The sequence below is a fragment of the Lutra lutra genome, chromosome 4 (assembly GCF_902655055.1).
Source record: "Lutra lutra chromosome 4, mLutLut1.2, whole genome shotgun sequence".
Taxonomy (NCBI): domain Eukaryota; kingdom Metazoa; phylum Chordata; class Mammalia; order Carnivora; family Mustelidae; genus Lutra; species Lutra lutra.
Window position 1 is genome coordinate 124,415,668 of NC_062281.1, and position 22,783 is coordinate 124,438,450.

At 37.7% G+C, this 22,783-nt stretch overlaps 1 protein-coding gene across 1 annotated transcript in view; it reads right to left on the reverse strand.

The window, feature by feature from the left end:
- Positions 1-14,132, reverse strand: part of CLCA1 (chloride channel accessory 1) — a 30,545-nt gene extending 16,413 nt beyond the window's left edge. The window contains exons 1-5 of the mRNA XM_047728560.1: positions 13,922-14,132; positions 8,771-8,911; positions 7,878-8,025; positions 5,381-5,486; positions 1,317-1,494 (exon numbers count right to left, since the gene is read on the reverse strand). Coding sequence (XP_047584516.1) covers positions 1,317-1,494; positions 5,381-5,486; positions 7,878-8,025; positions 8,771-8,911; positions 13,922-14,083 — 735 coding nt within the window. The 5' untranslated portion in view covers positions 14,084-14,132. The remainder of the gene's footprint in view (positions 1-1,316; positions 1,495-5,380; positions 5,487-7,877; positions 8,026-8,770; positions 8,912-13,921) is intronic.
- Positions 14,133-22,783: the final 8,651 nt, after the last annotated feature.

The following is a 22,783-nucleotide window of genomic DNA, read 5'->3' on the forward strand; positions in this document are numbered from 1 at the left end:
GACCCTGGGATCATGACCTGAGCTGAAGGCAGACACTTAATTGACTGGGCCACACAGGCATCCCCCTCTTACGAATTTCTGAGTAAGTCTAGAAATGGATTGCAAAGCCAGACCAAAGGATGGGCCTTTTGAAGCATGGTAAATCACATTTTAAAACTTAGACCACCAGTAACTCTGATAAGTTACTTCATCCTCTATTCTAAAAGGAAAACAGAATTTTATATAAGAGGCTGAAAGATAAGAGACTTCCCACAAAGTCTCTCCACTGACTTTAGTCAGTGATAACTGATGTATTTAGGTTTAGTTTGTCCAGATTTGCCAAAATGTTTATTTAGTACTAATAAGGATAATTTGTCAAGTTTATTTTATCACCTGTTTGTCATTAAAAAAAATTAGGAAGTATTTTTTTAAAGATTTTATTTATTTATTTGACAGACAGAGAGGCAGGTAGAGAGGCAGGCAGAGAGAGAGAGGGTGAAGCAGGCTCCCTGCTGAGCAGAGAACCCAATGCGGGGCTTGATCCCAGAACCCTGGGATCATGACCTGAGCCGAAGGCGGAGGCTTTAACCCATTGAGCCACCTAGGCGCCCCAGGAAGTATTTTAAAACTACTTAAACCTATTAAAACTATGACAAACTCCTTACAAACTCCTTCACCAATGCTTTTAAAAAGATAGAAAATAACAGTTAACAACCAAAAGCAAATATGCAGGCTGAAAAGATCTCTGCAAGTCAGATTTAAGGCTATTAATCGTGTCCTTATTAAGAAATAAAAACAAGTGTCTGATCCTTTTGGGTAAATTTCTTATTTAACTAAGAATTTTTGTGCTTGTCTGCCTTTAAGGATATTTGAAGTAATTCTAAGCACTGAAACTCCAAGCTTCTGGGGCACCTGGTTGGGTCAGTTGGTTAAGTTGCTGCCTTTGGCTCAGGTCATGATTACAGGATCCTGGGATCGAGTCCCACATCGGGCTCCCTGCTCAGCAGAGAGCCTGCTTCTCTCTTTCCCTCTGCCTGCCGCTCTACTTACTTGTGCTATTTCTCTGTCAAATAAATAAATAAATAAAATCTTTAAAAAACAAAACAAAAAAACTCCAAGCTTCTGGGAGGGAGATAATGGAGCCGCAGGAATTGACCTAAGGAAAGGGGTGGGGGAAGATACGACTTTATCCCTGATTTTGTACTTCCAGCTTGTCCCACAGAGAATCAGCTGCTCACTGGTGGTTTCCTAAAATAAGATCCTTCCTTGCAGCAATCAGGAATGAGAACCTCACTAAATTCGTAAGTGCCAAGAAAGCAAAAGAACAGGGTACTTACAGAATTAACACTTGGCGAAAACATTATGGAAGCCTTCTCAGTCTGGCCTTTATTAGGTATGAACTCACACCCTTCTTGGTACAGCCCTGTTACTTTGTCGATTCTACATGGTTTCGGGGCACAGCTGCCTCCCTGACACTGTAGTGCTTCATATTTACCAGTAATCCTTGCTGAACATCTGAAAATATATTAAAGTTAGAAGTTTAGGTGCTATAATCATTTCAGAGGGTTAGACTCTGTGGTCAGGTTGTTCTGATGTCTACCACTTCCTCTTATAATTCAATGAACAAATACATCACCTTAAATAGCAAAATTATGAAATTCACATCAGTGTCATTTTTGTTTGCCAGACAGTGAAGGGTTCCCAAAACAGTATCAGAATTTGTTTCTCTGCAGCAGAAAAGCCAAGTCTGGCTTATGATCACCATCAGGTAATAAGGATCCACATCCTTAGCCACATCCTCATCTAGGACCCTCTTTCCTAGGTCATAAATCAGAAGCTCTCTTTTGTTTCCCTTAAAAGCCTTCCAGGTGGTGGGTATTATAGAGGGCACGGATTGCATGGAGCACTGGGTGTGGTGCAAAAATAATGAATACTGTTATGCTGAAAAAATAAAAAAAATTAAAAATTAAAATAGTATGAGCCTGCATTGCCCAGTATAGGAGCCACTGGCCACATGGGCTAGTGAGCATTTGAAATATGTATATTATCATGTTGATATATGTTGGCGTAAATAAAACGTACTATTGAAAAAAAAAAAAAAAAGCCTTGCGAACATTTCCTGGTTTTCTTTTCCAGTTAGTTTATGTCATACAATTTTTGCATAGTTCTTGTATGTTCATAGGTATTTTAGGTTTTTCCTTATATGCTTATGAGTTTGTGGCTATTATAAATGGACTGCCTTTACCCAACATTTTATTTTTTGAGTATATAAACAATATATGAACACTAGAGGAAGTTTATAAAATAGCAAGAATATTAAGAAGAAAAGAAAAAAATCATGTCCCACCATAAGAAATAAGCTACTGTTAACATGTTGAAGTATTTTCTTCTCTATATATCAGCATAACATTGTACATATAACTTTGTTTCCTGCTTTAAAAAACTTGGTATATTAGTATATTTAAGATTTTAATATATCATTATAATTCATAATATTCTTTTAAAATGTGATTTTAATAGCTATATGTTTTGATACTATAATATGAATCTAGTCTTAACTTATTTAATATGCTTCCCCCAATTTGTCAGTACTAAAAGTAAAACTTCAATGAATAAATAAAAATTCACATAAAGTTTTGACACTGTTTCCAAGTTTGCTGCAGGATTGATTCCCGGAGTAGAAGTTTGAACATTTTAAAATCTGTTGATACAGCCCATTCTATGATTTCCCTTAAAATGGATTTTTTAAAAAAGATTTTATTTATTTATTTATTTATTTGACAGAAAGAGAGAGCACAAGCAGGGGGAGCAGCAGGCAGAGGGAGAGGGAGAGCAGGCTACCTGTTTAGCAGAGAGCCTGACTCATGATTTTATCTCAGGACCCTGGGATCATAACCTGACCTGAAGGCAGATGCTTAACTGACTGAGCTACCCAGGTGCCCTTTAATTAAAATGGATTTTTAAACACGAAATTACAGAATCAAAAAATAAGAAAAATTTCACAGATTTTATGTGTCATCAAATTGCTTTATAGGAAAGCTGTGCCAATTCATGCCTCTTACAGCCATCGTGGGAGTGCTCATCCCACAGAGAGTAATAATAAATAATTCTCATCTTTGGCAAATTTGTGCTGGTAAGTCTAAATATTTATTGTATGTTTATCAGCCATTTTTATTTCTTCTTTTATGAATTATTTTTTCTTTTCCAGTGTCCCTTTTTCTATGAGAATGTTACTGTTTTCCTTATGGTTTTCAAAAGTTCATTTTGAGTTATAATACTAAGCTTTTAAAAGCCTGATTTCTTAATTTTTCTAAATACTGTGTTCTGTTTTTACCTTTTTATTTAGTTTATGTTTGATTTGTATACAATAACAATTTTAATTCTTAGGTTGCCAAATTTGTTATTCTTTTAGTTATGACTTTTTCTAACTCTTGAATGCATAGAAAGACCTTCACCACAAAAGAGTTAATATTCATCTAGTTTTTCCTACTCTCTCACTATATGATGACTCTATCCAATTGGAGAAGGGTCTATTAATTTTTCCCCCACATATTTAAAAATTGTCCTGATCTCTTAAGAAATTCTGCCTTTCCTCATAGCTTTGTAATTCTAGCTGTATTAAATAATAAATTATTATATATGTGTCTACCAGTCCATACTGTTTTAATTAATGTAGCATTAGTGTATACTTAAATTCAATAAGTAGAATTTCCCTTTATTATTACTATTATTCTTTTTTTTTTTAAATCTTGTTAGCATCTTAAATAGTTTCATAAAGCCTATATATTAATTTGGGTTGAATTTACATCTTCCATGAATTGAAAGTCTCCCAATTTATCTTGATATCCTTTTAAACCCTTTAGAAGGATTTTGTTGTTTTCTTCATATTGATTTTCACATTGCCTAGAGTTTCCCCTACTTTAAAAATTATTTTATTTCATTTATCTATTAAGTTTTTATTTTAATTACCTGCTGCTTATCATGACAAGTGCACTCCTTAATCCCCATTACCTATTTCACTCATTCCCCCACCCCCAACTCCTCCCTGGTAACCATGAATTTGTTCAGTTAGTTAGGGGTCTTTCTTGGTTTGTCTCTCACTCTTTTTTTCCCTTTGCGCATGTGTTTGTTTCTTAAATTCTACATATGAGTGAAATCATATAACATTTGTCTTTCTCTGTCTTTTTTTAATTTATTCTACCTTACTTATTTTTTTATCTTTCTCTGTTTTATTTCACTTAGCATTATACTGCATTCATGTGGTTGCAAATGACAATATTTCATTTTTTATGACTGAATAGTAGTATTCCATTATATGTATATGTGTGTGTTGTGTGTATATATATATATGTTTACATATATATATTCCATTTTTATATATTGTATTAACAGCATATTGTATATATAATGGAATATATTATCCCATCATTCCATTCCATATAACAGAGTTTGAATGAAATATATATATTATATACATAGAGTGGAATATATAATATTATATATATCACATCTTCTTTACCCATTCATCTAAAAAGTCAACCAGGTCCCCCGCCTGTCAGGTTTTAGTATTCTGAATTATGCTAGCTCTTCAAAGTAGATTAGGAAGTTCCCTGTCTTTCCTGTTTGTGCTAAAGAAGTTTATATTCACTGAAACCGATCTCACTCATAAAATAATGGCAGCCAAGAGTACTTTACAAATATTCAGTTTGCTTTCTATTGACACCACAGAAAATTTAATTTAAATTGGGATGGGGGCACCTGGGTGGCTCAGTCGGATAAGTGTCTGACTTTGTCTCAGGTCATGACCCTAGAGTCCTAGGATCAAGTCCTGCACCGGGCTCCCTGATCATCAAGGAGTCTGCTTTTCCCTCTCCCTTTGCCCCTCCTCCCTCCTCATGCTCTTTCTCTCTCTTCCAAATTTAAAAAAAAAAAAAAAATTTTTTTTAATTGGGATAAATTCTGTTTTGTTTTAATATTTGGATTGTCATTCTTTTAAGTTCTACTGTCCCTCCCAGGCCCAATCATACTAATGAAGTCTGCATAGATATCATTCTGCCCTGAAGGCACTGAAGAATGCGTTAGATTTGTTTATGTCCCTGATTCTGATGCAGGAAGATGGAGACACTGAACATAGCACCTGTGGATTTCTTATAGTTACACACACACACACACACAAACAGAAGCAAATAATTTGTAGCTACACAGTAGAGAATTCAACTATTTGAAGCACTTACAATGTGAACAAAATCGGTAGTTTTTGGGAAGCTGAAAAATAAGACACTAAGAATGAGAGATCAAAAATAAGATGAAAAAAACCTGATAATTTTAATGCCATCAATTCCTGAAAAAATTGGTATCAATTTAAAATAGTTTAGGAGAAGTTAAATCAAAATATACATACCTTACTGCTTCTCTTTTTCCATTGAATAAGTAGAATTTCTGGTTATTATTGTACTCATCAAATACCCCCCATCGTAGATGAGCCCATTCATGGACAAAGACCCTTCCTGTAAGAAATATTTGAAACACCCAATTACAATAAGAATGGCAAGATTATCTTCTCATGCTGGGAGAAAATAATTTTTCCAAACATCATTATACTTTGCTATGTTAATTTTTTTTAATTAAATGTTTGATTTTCTTAGGAAAAAATCAAATAACAACTGCACATTTCTTAAAAATGTAACTCCTTATTTTGGCTCCTCAAATGTTAATTAAGACACTAGTAAGTGCTAGGCAGTTGCTCATACAAAGACGAAACAACTGCCTTGTCCTCATACAGATCATGGTCCAGCAGATGATGCAGAAGACCAGATAACTAAATCCCAAGTTGTCTAAGTTTCATGATGGAAGTCAGTGCGGGCTGCTGTGGAGGCAGAGGTAGTTACGAGGCAGCCTAGGCAGCATCACCAGTGTGTCCTTCTCCCTCATGGCTCATTCTGGTTAACTGTCAAGGCCTGCCTACTATACTTCTGCCTTTTTGCTTTGGCCTAGTCTCATATTTCTAGTCTTACCGCCACCTACTCCTGAATCACGGCAGTAGACACCCACCTCGCCTCCATATCGCTAGTCTTTGGTGGCTGCCCTATGGTGCTCAAGTGAAATCCCATTTCTCAACATGGCATACAAGGTTCCTGATGATCCAGGCCCTCCTCTTCTCTGTAGCCATGTTTCTTGCTGTTCTTAACCCAGTTCCAAGCACAGTGAATTCCTAAACTCCCTTTTACTTTCTAGGGTTACACCATGCTCTTGCTCATCTCTGGTTCTTTTCATATATTTTTCCTCTGGCTCAGAACACTCTCTCTCTCTCTCTTTCTCCATCTGGATAACTCCTACTTTTCTTTCAGAATCAGGCTCATAGTCACCTAGAAGCCTTCTCAGACACCCTCAGACTAGTCCAGATACTCCTTCTTTGCGCTTTCATTACATTCCATTATGACACTTAACATGTTATATTTTCATTGCTGCTTACATGCTAGTCTCTCCCCTAGACACTTGTTTTCATAAGAACAGACACCATGATTTCTTCACTGTCTTGCCTTGGAAATAGTGCCTAGAACTAAATAGGCACTCAGTATTTATTAAATTTGCATGAATCTTAGTGACTTATATTCAGCTCAGTTTTTCTGGAATGTAAATTCCTAGGTATGCTGAATTTGGAAGGTTAAGTGAGAGGGCACATGCTAAGAAAGACCTTGTATATCACACTGAAGATTTAAACTATTCTATCAGTGCTGGTGAAAAACTCATGGCTTCTTAAAGGAAAGGGTAGGTTTTGGGGGAGCAGGCATGGATCACAGTACAGAAAGGAAAGATTATAAAGGAATGGCATTATATGTGGTGACCATGGTGGCTAAGGTGGGCTCAGGAGTGGGAGGGGGCAGTTAGGTAAATCTATTCAACACACATCGAGCCATATGTTGGGAATTTTCTTTTTGATATGGAGTTGAGATCGAGTGTTGTAAACGAACAACAAAGAAGTACATTTGTTTGACACCTCTTTCTGATAAGGTCTGTAGGTGTTCTAGGGTATTTGGGGGTGGGGTATGGAGGTGCTAGCACTCTTTTGTTTGTTTTCTCTGCCTTGCCCATTTAAATGAAGAAAATCAAACTGGTTCTAACCTTTTCAAGATAGTAAAGAAATCTACTACAATCTACTACTAGTTATTAGTTAACCTAATTATCTAAAAGGAATCATATTTTATTATACTTGGAAAGTACATAATATGTATACTCCATTGCTTGTTTCTTTTAAAATTTTCTCCAAAGGTTGCTCTAAATAGCTGATATGGGAATGGTAGTTTATTTTGTGAAGGACAATTGGACCTTTTCTTTAGTCTTGGGTTTTTGAGATATTCTATCTGGTACTCAAAGTGTGGTCCATGGCCTCACAGTATCAGCATTATCTGGGAACTTATTAAAAATGTGAATTCTTGAGTCTGGTCCCACACCTATTAAACAGCATCTGCATTTTAATCCATTTCTGAAGTGAATGTACAGAAGAGTCTGAGCACACTGTACATCTCTGCCATCTGGTGGCTACTACCTGAGTTGCAGGTGGGAGGTTTAATTTGTTCAGGTGTTCACCCACCACCCCAGGATCCATAGAAACCTAATATACATATAAAACTATCTTACAGTTATTATCTCATACTAATATTACCAGATAACAGTCTCTAAAAATTAAAAATACTGCATTTACACATGTATGCTAAATACGAAGAAGTTAAACTTTAACCGAGAAATGCATTATTCTTATTCCCTATTTTAAGTGAAAGTTATAATAGTTTATTTTGCTTATATATGCTCACTCAGATCATGTTGATTGCTGATCTACTTTGAACATAAAATTATTAAATTGTGAGAAATATAGCAGAATATTTTATTTCTACCCCTACCTTGTGATCCATATATATTCAACTTTTTCCCTGCTAGGAAGTCAGGAGTGAAATTAATCCTTTCACCCTTTTCTCCACAGTTTCCCATCTGCTCTGTGTAGGGTTCATCGTCACCTGGAGTATTCGGTTCAGCAACTAGAACATCAGCCTGAAATTTAAGGAAAAGTCATTATTACAAAATATTGATGTAAGAAAGACATTAGGTTTCAAAGCCAGTGGTCAAGAAAGAATTCTTGAGACATCTTTGGTGCAAAAATGTGGTCTTATTAAAGCACAGGGACAGAACCTGTGGGCAGAACAAGCTGCACTGGAGTCATGAGGAGTGGCTCCTTAAAAACTTTCAAGTTGGAAAGGGGTTAGGGATAGTGTAAGACTCCCCAGTATTTTGGAAACAAGGTTTCCGGGATCCTGAGGGGGCTAGCTATTGTTAGGAAAGGTCATATATTCTTATTTAGTAAAACCTAGTCATAAGACCTTTCCAATGTGTATCAGTAGGTCATATGCTTGGGGGATGTATCCCAAGTATCTTGGGAGGGTAGAGATAAGGAAGTTTCCAAAGGAATTTTTATATGTTAAAGTAGACTTATGGGTTCCAGGAAGTTGGGCTAAGGTTGCATTTGCCGCTAGCAAAGTATCAACAAAGACAGTTGAGTCCCTAGAGGAATGTCATTCTGCCTGTTTTAAGGACTTATCCATCCATAGGCTGTAGGTAGTAAGGAAACTTAGTAAGTTTTCTTCTACTTTTGTTTCCCACATCAGTATCAGCACATAAATGACTTTATTCACACAGGACGATTTTGAACCAATTTCACTTGATTCCAGAATATTTTGATGAAAAAAATCTGAATCAGGGAAGGAAATTGAACTTGAAAAAAAGAACTTGAGATTCTCACATTTTTGTAGGTCTCGAGTTTTGGTCTCACATACTCAGGCTTTGTCTTCCATTTTTCAGGAATCAAAATGGCAACACTTTTGAAGTAGAATCTTTTTTCTGTAGCTTCAAACAAATATGGAGATGCCTGGGTCACCATGTCCTGGGAAAAAAGAAAACATATGTAACCAGCACAATTATGACAGAAAATAGGCAAAGCTGCCAATCCTTCAAATTTACACCTGTATTTCACATCTCCAAAGACTAGCTATTTATCAGGCTGGAAAGGGAAATGTGGAATTGCCTTTTATTAATAATAATAGTTAACCTTTTCTGAGCACTTACCATATGCTGTGTCACGCTGTAATGGTTGACAGTGCAGACCCCAGAGGCAGACACTAATTCTAGCTCCACCACTTACATTAGCACATCTTGCAATTTTCTCAAGCCCTCCTGAACCTCAGTTTCTCCAGGTATAGAGTGGAAAATATTCTATTGACTAGCTCATAAAATTGTCGTGAGGGTCAAAGGAAGTCAGGGAAGCACTTCAGACCATGTTTACTTAGCACAAGTGCTTTTGAAATGTTAGCTATTGGTTTCATTTCATTTGCGTTTTGGAGTATCAATAAACCTTTCAGGGAGAAACTAACAATTGGAGAGTATAGGGTTCAAAGTCACGCACCAAGTAGTACTGGGAGAGAAACCCAAATTAAAATGAGTACAGCTGCTCACGTCACTGTAATAAATTGGGGGTTAACTAAATGTTATGAGAGCATTTATTTTTAGTATAGTACCAAGTGTTCAATATAAGGAAGTGGCATAATTAATCTATCTTCAGGTTACACCTAACTTTATTTCTCTGAAATGAAAGAGCCATAGTGTTAAATTTTAAATGCCTCTGCAGATTCCCTGAGTTGCTTCATGACAAGAGAGTAGAGAGGGTATTATAGGAGATTCATTATACCAGGGGGCATTGGGTCTACTGGAACCAAAACCCACCGAAAAGTGCAAAAGCAAGTAAAGCAAGTACAGCTAGAAGAAAAAAGAGGGATGAGGACTGAGCCTCAGGCCCCCAGCATTAGAGGTGCGGTGAGGAGGAGCCAGCAAAGGAGACTCAGAGAGCAGCAGGTACATGGTGAGGAAGTCAAAAGGCACTGGGGTGAGAGTGTTTCAAGAAGGAGAGAGGCCTTGTCGGTGTCTCATGCTCCTGGGCAATCAAGTGTGGTGAGGACTAAGAACTGAGCAATGGATCTAGCAACCTGAGCGATCTGTTTTAGTGGAAGAGAGATGATAGCTCCATATGAGTTCAGAAGAATAGGAGCTGAGGAAGCAGAGGCAGTGAATACAAGAGATCAAGAAGTTTTCCTATGAATTAAAGAGGAATGCAGAAATGAAGAAGTAGCTGAAGGAGGACTTCAGGGTAAAGGGTTTTGTTTTGTTTGTTTTTTTAAAATGGAAATTATTATATGTGTACACTATGGGGAAAACAACAACAACAACAACGACAAAAAACAACCCAGATAATGTAAGAGAAAAGAGACTTGCGGGAGCAAAGTCCTTGCAGGAGCAGACCAAAGTGACTAGCCCCCAGTGCCCAGTGGGGCTGGCCTTAGAGGCAGGAACAGTTCATCATTACATGGGGAAGCAGCGCTTGAGCATTGATACAGGAGGACTCTCGCTCTGCCACTTCCTAACAGGATAAACTTGGGGAATTTATCTCAAAGAGTCTGTTTCCCTCCTTTCAGATAGTGATAATAATTATGGCTGCCTGGATATTATAAAAGTTCTTGTAATAATTTGCATTGCCTCCTTCCCCCAAAGACAGATTTTTAACAATCCACTAGGAGAATTTAACATTGTATCATTTTTAGAAATAAAAACACAGAGGGGCACCTGAGTGGCTCAGTGGGTTAAAGCCTCTGCCTTCAGCTCAGGTCATGGTCCCAGGGTCCTGGGATCGAGCCCTGCATTGGGGACCCTGCTCAGTGGGGAGCCTGCTTCTCCCTCTCCCTCTGCCTGCCTCTCTGCCTACTTGTGATCTCTGTCGAATAAATAAATAAAAACTTAAAAAAAGAAAAGTAGATTAACTGTTTAAAAAAAAAAAAACAAAAACATCGAGTCAAGATTGCCAAAAAGTTGAAAAGTTGGTATAAAACTTCCGACCTTAGGGTGTTATATCACAATTTGACTTGTGAAATGTGAATTTTCAGTATCTCCCGGAACAATAAGTAGCATGAAATGCTCTTATCTTCCATGTTTTAATGGAACCATTAATAAGGGATCTTTGCTTCGGCATCTGTTCCAGGTTTTGAGATGACCTCACATCCAAATAGACATTTAAACTTTTGAGGTTTGGAGAAAGTTGACGATGACAGTTTATAAAAGGGCTGATAATTCCTTAAGGACAAGGATATCATATCGTAACATCACTAGGTTCCTGGTGCCAACATAATGTAAATGCTCTGTAAATATTTGTTGAATGAATGAACAAACTGAATGAATGAAGTAAGTGGTTATGATGAGTGGTAAACTGTCCAGGAGTGCCAAGTCAGGAGATGCCTGGGCTCCCATGCATCGAGGAGACCCCAAACTACTCCAATTGTGTATCTGTGTGTGTGTGTTTGTGTGTGTGTGTGAGAGAGAGAGAGAGGGAGAGGGAGAGAGAGAAGGGGGAAGAGAGAGAGGACGCACAGAGAGTGAGTCTCTGACTCTCATTCCCTCATCTTGTAGATGTGCTCCCATTGCTTCTCTAACGCTGGGTAGAGTGTAGGCACGGTGGCTAGAACAGCTGCAGCGCCATCTTCCGGCCTTGTAGGTGGGGAAAAGTTGGGGACTGTCCTGGGGAAGCCGGTATTTAAGAGCTGCAGCTTCTGTCCTTCTGAGGGCAGGAGGGAGAAAATCCCCTCAGAAAGCAGAGTCAGGAATGGCCAGGAAAGGCGACAAAGCCCTCAACTCTGCGGATCTGGAACATCAAATAAGGGAAACTACTTTTATTAGCTACTCAGGGACACTGAGCACACTTACTGCCCTTCCCCGTGTTCCTTTTATAGAGAAGATGTGGAAACGAACTTACAGGCAGCACATTCAGGACTTCAACCATAAAGTCGAACTGAAGTGAGAAGTGCATTTTTTTCAGGAGGAAAACCCCCAGAGATATTAGGTGAAAGCACTTTGAAAGCTCTAAGGCGCCATATAAATACAAATGACCTTTGTCATTCAAGTAAGTCATCTGTATCCTCCTTCTGGCAGTTTCTGAGCCCTTCTCACTGTCCAGCCAGAGACAGAAACATCACTGGCCACATTTTTCTTCCATACTTTGTCTGTTGCTCCAGTGACTACTTCATTTTTGAAGTAGTCATTTCTAAATTTAGAGGTAATCAAAAACTTACCCAAGGTTTCTGATATTGAGAGATTTCAAAAGGTGTGAATTTCTTTCACCAATGGTGGTAAACCTGATAGTCTTCTAGTTCAATAGGTAAACTCCCTGGCCCCATCAACTGCTGCACTTCTCCAACCCTAAAATGCTCTTGGTGATAAAATGGTTCTCTCCAAACTCATCTTTTTAGCCTTGCTGCTGCTGAGAGCAAAGAACCTTTGAGGGTGACCTTTGGAACCCTTGCTCTACTAACTTCTGAGCTCACACTCAGGAACTTTGCCCAGAAACAAGCTTCAGTCCCTTTGGCTTAGTTAAGAGGGAGGAACTCCTGATCTAGAAGAATTAAAAGTGGTACTGGTAGTTGATGACTATGCCTACCATTTACTGGGCTCTCATTACATACAAGGCACTATGCATATGTTTTTTTTTTTAAGATTTTATTTATTTATTTGTCAGAGAGAGAGGGAGAGAGAGCAAGCACAGGCAGACAGAATGGCAGGCAGAGGCAGAGGGAGAAGCAGGCTCCCTGATGAGCAAGGAGCCCGATGTGGGACTCGATCCTAGGACGCTGGGATCATGACCTGAGCCGAAGGCAGCTGCTTAACCAACTGAGCCACCCAGGCGTCCCTATGCATATGTTTTTGAAGCTGTTTTTTTTAAAATTTTGAGATAAATTTAGGATTACAGAAGATATACAAAAATTGTACAGAGTTCCCATATACACTTCACTCTGCTTCCCTTATATTCATGCATTGTTACGTTGAATCCTCACAAAGTCGTATGAGGAAGGTACTTATTATTATTCCCATTTTACAGACTAACACTTCTACTCACTATACAATACTGCCTCTGGATGTGTGCTACAGCCTTTTGTAAGGCATTTCCTTTTTATTCTTAGCTGTTTGCTGTTGCACACGACCTCCCTCATCCCTCTACCTTGCAGCGGTCAGATGCCTCTGCTGGAATACAGAGTCTTTTTCCCTAGTTTTTCCTTCTCCCATAGGAGAAGTAGTAAGTGAAGTGAGGCTGCCTAGCAGCCCTGAGAGGGTTCCTTTGCATTAGGGCTGGTAAAATGCACAGTTTCCTCTCATTGGAAGAGTTGGGATCTTTCTAAAATCAGAGATTTGCTTCCTAGGCTCCTATATTAGGATAACAGACAAGGGGGTTACAATTGGGACCATAAAAGGAGAATATGATATAAGCCAATGGTGAAATTAAGCAAAGGAATTAACCTTCCCATATCTCACAATATCTGTCAAATAATGCTGGCCCTACCTTAGTGTGAAGCTAAATAGTTTTCAACGATATCGTCTATAACCTGTCATTTATTAAGCTCCCACAATGTATCAAACTCTGAGTTATGTGACTGCATTTATAATCTCATCTGTCACAAGAATCCTAGTAGTTTAGTGTTATTATTTTCATTTTATAGCTGAAGAAACAGGCTTAGATATGAAAATAATTTGCTAATGTCACACAGTTGGACTTAGAGAACTCACGTTTGCTCTATCACAAGATTACACTTGATTTTTTTTTAAAGCATGGATAATTACCATTTTGAATTTACCTTGATTGATTAATTGATTGATTTTTTAAAAAAGATTTTATATATTTAATTTGACAGAAAGAGACACAGAGAGAGAGGAAACACAAGCCGGGGGAGTGGGAGAGGGAGAAGCAGGCTCCCTGCTGAGCTGGCAGCCCAATGCAGGTCTTGATCCCAGGACCCTGGGATCATGAACTGAGCCAAAGGCATAGGCTTAATAGTCTGAGCCACCCAGGCGCCCCTGAACTTACCTTTATATTTCGAATGAGTGTTTCATCTTCTGGCACATTAGGGTCAATTGCAATGACAATGCCTTCATAGCCATTATTATTGAGCTGAATGAGTGAATTGCTCAGGGCCCCTTCAAGGAGATGAAAGACCAAGATGAAAACAGAACTCTTAAATGACTCCATTGCTGTACATTGCACTTTGATTTCTCTCTTTGGAGAATGATGCTTTTAGAGGTCTTCTTTACCCCTATATATACCTATATATATATACATGAATATATAGACACACATTTTTTCCAAGCTATCAGAGGTAGTTTATCAAAGTGTTTAACCCTTTGACCCAAAATTCTTTCACTATTGATTTGTTTCCTCCATAAGGAAATAAAGCTTGGTCTCAAATTCTGTGTACTTTCAAATGTTTCATTTTGAAAGGATTATTAGCCTTGCCTTCACCTGTGCCAGATGCTAGGAATGAGGGTGGGGAGCCCACATCCGGTTCCCTGGAGGGACTCACAGGTGACAAGCAGCTTGGCCATTGAAAGATATTTACTTATTACAAATGTTTGCCAACCAGGGACACTGACCCACCCAACACCACCCTCCAACCTTCACCTGCCCATGGAGGTCTGACTGTTCTGCATATTCAGTGAGCATTTATTAAGTGTAAGCCATATTCCCAGTTATCCTTTATGGTGTCACCCCCCTTTTCTGTAACCCTCATTGATTTTGACATAGCCTCATCACCTCTTCGTACTCCCTTACAGAATCCACTTGCACCAAAAAACATTAGAAAACAACATACTATTGGATATTTTATAATGGAGAGAAAAGATAAAATTTCCATATCACTGTGCAAAGCAAACTCCCTCCGGTTTCCTCATCAGATCTCTATTTCTCTATTCCAAAGCTCCCATTGGTCAATATAATGAAAATTAACAACATTAAATTATTTTATTGAAACTAAATGTCTCTCAGAATATGAATTATGGGGGCAGCTGGGTGGCTCAGTGGGTTAAAGCCTCTGCCTTCAGCTCAGGTCATGATCCCAGGGTGCTGGGATCGAGCCCCACATTGGGCTCTCTGCTCAGCCGGGAGCCTGCTTCCCTTCCTCTCTCTCTGCCTGCCTCTGCCTAGTTGTGATCTCTGTCTGTCAAATGAATAAATAAAATCTTTAAAAAAAAAGAATATGAATTATGAACTGCCAGCTACTGTATAGACACTTTTAAGTTTGCTGAACCTCAGGTGGAAACACAAATTGGTCCACCATTTCACTATATTCAAATTAGTTGAAATATCTGTTCATCCTGTGGCTTCATTTGGTCTTCACACTGTAGTAAGCATCTATTTCACTTTGTCCACCCCCTTTCTTTGACATTGGCTCATAAAAATTAGATTAGTATTTATAGCTAATAAATAGAACTTACTGCTTAAATACATAATCTTTAATACAAAGTGAGCCATTGAGATTGAGATAAAAACATTATTTGAGAAAATCAGGAAGAGTTGTTTTGAAAGAAAGTCCATCCCTTGGGGACATTGACCAAGTTGCAGGGTAGTTGATTTCTCATAGGAGTGGAAATACTCAATTATAAAGTGGTTGTCCAGATGATCTAAATATCCTTTTACACAGAAATAACTTACTCAATAATTGAATAAGCACATGCATTTATTATACATAAAAATTTATATCTAAAACATCTCACACCCCCAACTATATACATTTTTCCTGAGTTCCCTAAAAAAACAGAGCCTAAGGCAAGGTTGTGTGTAATAATTAGAGAATTTAATCCCAGAACAGTGAGAGTGAGGGAAAAGGGAAAATAGTTGGGGATGGCTGGGAAGCAGTGAAAGGTGAAATGTTATTGAAGCTGACCACTGCACTTGCCCTGATATCTGGGATGTCTACTAAGAGGCTGTGGAAAGAAACCAGGCCTTAGAATAGTCTGTGGGAGGGAGGAAGGGCAAGTGTTTGGCTTCTCATCTCCTATAGGTGATCAGCTCCCTGAACTTTCTGGCTGTGTTGTCCAGCCCCTTCAGCAGCAGCTTAGAAAGAGAGATCATTTGCCTTCTTGTGCTTAAGGAGGTACATTCCAAGTGGTGAATGGTTGGCTTCTGGCAGTAGAACCATTCGGGCCCTCAAGTAGGAGGTAGGGACTGAGGGGGGTAGTAAGTAACTGAGGGTCCAGTTGCACAGATTGGGCCAAGAAAATCTAAGGGGGTTCTGTCAGGTTAATCCAACATAATTTACCCCTTCAACTGCTGGGATCCACTGTTGTCCTTCCATAATATTTAGCTCTAATGTTATAAGGTAAAGTTTACATTTTGTGTGTGTGGGCCCAAGCTATTTTTTTTTCTCTGAAAGAAGGTACAAGTCTAATCATTCGTAGAATCTTCTTCAAAGTGGTCACCATTTGCAATCTCCTAAAATACCTAAAGCAAGAGACATACTGAAATAAATTAAAGTCTGCTGCTAGAGCTGGTCTCAAGACCATGTTAATCTTAAAATAAAAGTCAGTTCTTTTGCCAGCAAAATGGGTTTATTCAGGAATAATAGAGAATTGTAATTTGGGGCATGCAAGCTATGGCAACTCCAAAAAAAAAGGAAGGGAAGGGAACATTATTTGAGGAAATTGGGAAGAGTTGTTTTGAAAGAAAGTCCATCCATTGGGGAAATTGACCAAGTTGCAGGGGTAGTTGATTTCTCATAGGAAATGCCATGTACATCTTTCCTGGTTGAGGTATGTAATGGATTATTTTTTCCTCTTGATGATTCTCTTTTGGGGTCTATAACTGACAGTTCTTCCTGCAATTGATGTTGAGTGCTATGGTTCCCCCTTCCAGCCTCCCCTCCTGTCCTCCTGATTCCACTTTACTGATGTTGCCCTGTATTAATTTTCACAGCCATTATGGATATTTATCTCCTTCCTTTATCTCCAATTTCCCTCACTTTTAGCCAGCATTTTGGCTCATCTTATTGTTTGTTTGCCTGTTGGTATAACCAGAGACTTCATTCCTGAAGAATCTGAGCCCTTAGCTGCCCTGCTCTTATTAGATTGTGGCTTCTGCAGTTGTCTGTGACAAAGATGTGACAGACCCAGTTTAGGCACTTCCCCAGATTTGCCTGGCCTTCTCTGCTGACTGGGCCTTGGCTCCTTGCTCAGTGGAGACTTCACACAGCTGCCGTGACTGCCTCATTTCCTCATCTTCGTCTCATCTTTGTCTCTCCAGGGAGAGTGCCTCGTTTAGTATGAGCTGGAGTGGCAGCTCCACTCTCGCTGGTGTCCACGTTCAGCATAAACAGATTCACAGAGTCTTTGGCTCAGATAAAACATTGTATGATGGCACATGGGATCTGGTTTTGTCAGAGACAGCCCAGATGGGCCAGATGACACTAAGCAGAGGTACAGGAAGTTTACACCCTGAGTGACAACTTTTGCCAAAGGTGTAAAGTATTTTCAGCGTCCCAGAGTCTCTTTTTTGTTCCCTTCTAGGCAGAAACCCCCACCCAAATGGTCATCACTATTCTTTTTTTTTTTTTTTAAAAGATTTTTATTTATTTGTCAGAGAGACACAGTGAGAGAGGGAACACAAGCAGGGGGAGTGAGAGAGGGAGAAGCAGGCTTCCTGCTAAGCAGGGAGCCCGATGTGGGGCTTGATCCCAGGACCCTAGGATCAGGACCCGAGCCGAAGGCAGATGCTTAACACCTGAGCCACCGTGGCGCCCCTGGTCATCACTATTCTGACCTCCATTGCCATGTAGATTAATTATACCTGTTTTTGAACTTCATGTAAATAGAAATACCCAGTACATCCTCTTGTATCTGGCTACTTTCACATAACATTTGCCGCATGAAATTCAGCCATGTTGCATGTAGCAGCAATATGTTCTTTATCCACTGTATTCCATTTTAAGAATATAGCACAGTTTGCTCACTGGCTACTGTTGTAGAACATTTAGATTATTTCCTGTTTGGGACTATTGTTAATAAAACTATAAGCATTGATTTCGGTTGGATATATACCAAGAGCAGAATTGCTGAGTCACAGGGTATACATAGGTCTAGCTTTATTTATATATTTATTTATTACTAACTTTTAAGATTTTATTTATTTGACACAGAGAGAGAGAGCACAAGCAGTGGGAAGCTACAGAGGAAGAGCGTCCCTGTCCAGCTTTTTTTAGTTGGTCTGCCAAACACTTTTCAAAGTGGTTTCACTGCGTGTTGCACATTTCTATCAGTATGTGGTAATGTCAGTCCTTATGATTTTAGCTAATCTAGTAGGGATGTAATCATATTGTACTGTGGTTTTAATTTGCATTTTCCCTAATGACTAATGTTGTTAAGTACCTTTTCAGGTACTTTTGGTCATTTGGATGTCCTCTGTTGTAAAGTGCCTGTTCAAGTCTTTTTGCCCAATTTTAATTTTTTTTATTTTTTAAATAAAAAAATTATTTGTTTATTTATTTGTCAGAGAGAGAGAGAGAACACAAGCAGGGGAAGCAGCAGGCAGAGGGAGTCTAATCTTTTCTTTTATGGGTAGTGTTTTTTTGTCATATTTAGGACAGCTTTTTCAAGTTCATGAAAATATACAGTATTCTGTTCTGCTGTATTGTTCTGCCTTTCATAATTAGGTCTGTGGTCTGTCTCAAGTCATTTTTTTTTTTTTTTTACATAGTATGAGGTAAGATTCAAGATTTTTGTCTTGTTTTGTTTGGTTTTCCTTTAAGGGTGGCCGGTAGGCCCAGACCATTTATTGAAAAGACCATACTTGCCTCCCACTGGATTGCAGTTGTGCTTTTGTTGTGAATGAGGTGGTTGCAAATGTACGTGTCTGTTTCTGAACTCTTTTCTGTTTCATTAGTCTATGTGACTCTCCTTACCTCAGTAGTATAGAGTCTTAATTATTGCTGCTTTGCATGTCTTGACATCTGGTATCATTCTAGATTTGTTTTTTTTTTTTTCAGGATTATTTGGAGATATTTTAAGTCCTTTGCATTTTGACATAATATTTAGAATCAGCTTTTCAATTTCACCACCCCCCGTGCCAAAAAATCTGCTGGGTTTGGTAGGATTCCATTGAATTTGTATATCAGTTTGAGGAGAATTGACACCTTTATAATACTGAGTCTTTCAATCCATGAACATGACCTTTCTCATTTTAGGTTTTATTTAATTGATCTCAACCATGTCTTACCGTTTTCAGGGTAGAGGTCTTTCATTAGATTTACTTATAGGTTTTTTTTGGGGGGGGTGTTATTATAAATGATATTTTTATAACTTTTCATTTCCTTATTGTTTATGCTGGTATTTAGAAATATAATAGGTTTTTATGTATTGACCTTATATTCAGTAAATTTCCTAAATTCCTATTATTTTTAGTAGCTAGATTCTCTTGGATTTTATACATATATAATTATGCCACCTGTGAATAATAACCTGTTTACTTCTTCCTTTCCAATCTTATGTCTTTTATTTTGTTTCTTTCACTTATTATACTTGCTAGGATTTCCAGCATAATGTTGAATACAAGTGAAGAGAATGGACATCTTTTTTCTTGTTCCCAATCCTGAGTGGAAAACATTCTATATTTTACCATTAAGAATGCTTTTATCTAGAGATATTTTATAGATACCTTTACCAGATTAAGAAAGTCTCCTTCTATTCCTAGTTTTCTTTTTTTAAGCCATGAATAAGTGTTGAATTTTATCAAATGCTTTTCTATAAATTTTTGTTTGTTTGTTTTTAAAGATTTTATTTACTTATTTGTCAGAGAGAGAGAGAGAGAAAGAGAGAGCATAGTCAGGGAGAGTGGCAGGCAGTATAGGCAAAGGGAGAAGCAGGCTCCCCACTGAGCAAGGAGCCCTGTGTGGGACTCAATCTCAGGACCCTGGGATCATGATCTGATATGAAGGAGGATGCTTAACTGACTGAGCCACCTACGCATCTTGGAATTTTATCAAATGCTTTTTTTGCACCTATTGAGATGATTGTGATTTTTCTTCGTTTGGGTAATGTGGTGACTTACATTGATTTTTCAATATTAAATTAACATTATATTTCTAGCATAAATTCTATTTTATATAGATAGATAGATAGATAGATAGATAGATAGTATCCTTTTCAATTTGCTAATATTTTGTTTAGGTTTTTGCATCTATGTTCATGAGAAAGATTGGTCTGTACTTTTCCTTTCTTGTAATGTCCTTGCTGGGTATTAGAGTCAAAACTATCTCCCTCAAAAAATGAGTTGGGAAGAATTTCCTTTTTTCTATTCTCTGAAACAGATATTATTTCCTTCTTAAAATTCCTTTTGACTATTGCTTTAGCTTCATCATGTAAGAAATTTTGATATATCACATTTTAATTATCATTCATTTCCAGTTATTTTCTAACTTTCAAGTTCTTTTTTTTAACATAGGAACCATATAGAAGTATGTTGTTTAATTTCCCAGACATTTGGGGTTACTTTAAGTTATTACAGATTTCTAGTTTAATTTCACTATAGTCAGAAAACATACTGTAAATTTAAATACTTGGAAATTTGTTGAAACTTGCTTTTTGAATTAGATTTGGTCTATTTTGATAAGATCTTCCATGTGCTTTTGAGAAAAATGGGCATTCTATAGTTGTGAGGAATAGTATTCTATGTATGTTAGGCCAAGTTGGTTGATCACATTATTCAGATCCTCTTTATTCTTATCAATTTCTTGTCTGTTTGTTCTTTCAGTTATTGAAAGAGTTGTGTTAAGATCTCCAACTATGATTGTGAATTTGTTTATTTCTTTTTTTTCTTCTTTCTTTCTGTCTCTTTTTTTAGTTCTGTCAACTTTTGCTTTATGTATTTTAAAGCTATGTCATTTGCTGAATACAAATTTAGGATTGTTATATCATTGTCATTATAAAATGCCTTTTCTATAGTACCTATATTTTCTCTAAAATTTCTTGCATCAAATCTACTTTTTTATGACTTTAGCTGTGGTATACTGGTATTTAAATATTGAAAAAACAAAGCAAAATAAATATAACACAGCACAATGTCTGGCACATAGAATTTATTTAATAAACAAAAAATAAAATAAAAACAAAAACAAGCATTTAATAAACAAAAAATTTATTTAACAAACAAATAATGTGCTTCCCCTTCTTTTCTACTCACCCAAACCTTAACTTTGTGGCAAGAGATAGGAGAAAAAGCAACAAGCTGGAGAAAGCTGGGGCTTTATATTAGATGGTATCAAGAATGACCAGTATGTATTTTGAAGACATGGATACTTAAGAGTCAATTTTTAAAAAATACTTTATTTATTTATTTGACAGACAGAGATCACAGGTAGGCAGAAAGGCAGGCAGAGAGAGGAGGAAGCAGGCTCCCTGCTGAGCAGAGAACCTGATGCGATGCGGGGCTCAATCCCAGAACCCAGTATAATTCTCTTCATTCTTGTCTTCTCAACCACACTTAAATCTGCCTCACAGTTTTGTGTCCCCTTTCCACATCACTAAGTCCACTTTTTCTTATATTAATGTATCAAATATCCTTACAAATGACCCCTTTCACTTTCCTACTATAAAGCATGGTTTCTCGGTCTTGGAACTATTGACATTTTCGCTGAGTAATTATTTGTTGTGGGGCTGTTCTATGCATTGTAGGATGTTCAGCAGCATCCCTGGCCTGTACTCACTAGAGAACTCCCTTGCCTGTGAAACAAAAATGTCCACAGGTATTGCCACGTGTTCCCTGAAAGGGTAAAATCACCTCCGGTTAAGACCAATTGCTATAAAGATTGCTATAACGGTAAGGATATAATAAGTTTATTCATATTGTTTCTTTGAGTTAACATTTATGTACAATAAAATGCACAGATCAAATGTACACAAATAAATGAATGTAGACAAATGTATACACCCATGTAAACCACCATCCCAATCAATATATATAAATTTTCATTACTTCAGAAAGCCTCCTTCTGCCCCTTCCAGGCAACTCCAACACTTCTGCTCTGAGACAACCAACCACTATTAGATTTCTGTGTCCAAAGAATATTACTGTTCTCGAACTTCTTAGAAGTGGAGTCATACAGTGTGGGTTCCTTTGAGTCTGACTTCTTTAGCTCAGGATAATGTGTCTGAGATTCATGTACATTGTAGCATGTGTCAGTTGTTTGTTTCTTTTTGCTGCTGAATGGTAGTTCCTTGTGAATTCATATAAACAGCAACATTTATTTTATCCATTCTTTTAATAGAAACTTGATTGCTTCCTGTTTGGGGTTATTATGAATAAAGTGGCTATAAAAAATTTTTTTAGAAGACTTTATCTATTTGAGAGATAGAGAGTATAAGCAGGGGGAACAGTGGAGGGAGGGGAGAAGCATACTCTCCAGTGAGCAGGGAGCCTCCCATGGGGCTCCATCCCAGGACCCTGGGATCATAACCTGAGCCAAAGGCAGATGCCTAACTGACTGAGCCACCCTGGTGCCCCTAAAGTGGCCCATAAAAATTCTTGAGGAAGTTTTTTGGTGGACATCTTTTCATCTCTTTGGAAGTGGAATTGCTGGGTCATGAGTTAGATATATAACTTTAAGAAACTGCCAAGCAGTATTCCAAAATGGTTGCACATTCACCAATGTAGGAAACTTCCAATTGCTCCATATCCTTGTTGACATTTCTTATTGTCAATCTTTATTCTTTAGTTGTTCTGGTGGGAATGGAGATGTATTTCATGATATTTATTATTTTCATTTGTTAATGACTGGTGGTGTTGATAGCCTATGTATGTGCTTATTGGCCATTTATATATACTTTTTGAGAAGTGTCTATTTAAATTTTTGCCCATTTTTATTGGCTTCTTTACCTTTTTATTACTGATTTATAACAGTATTTTAAA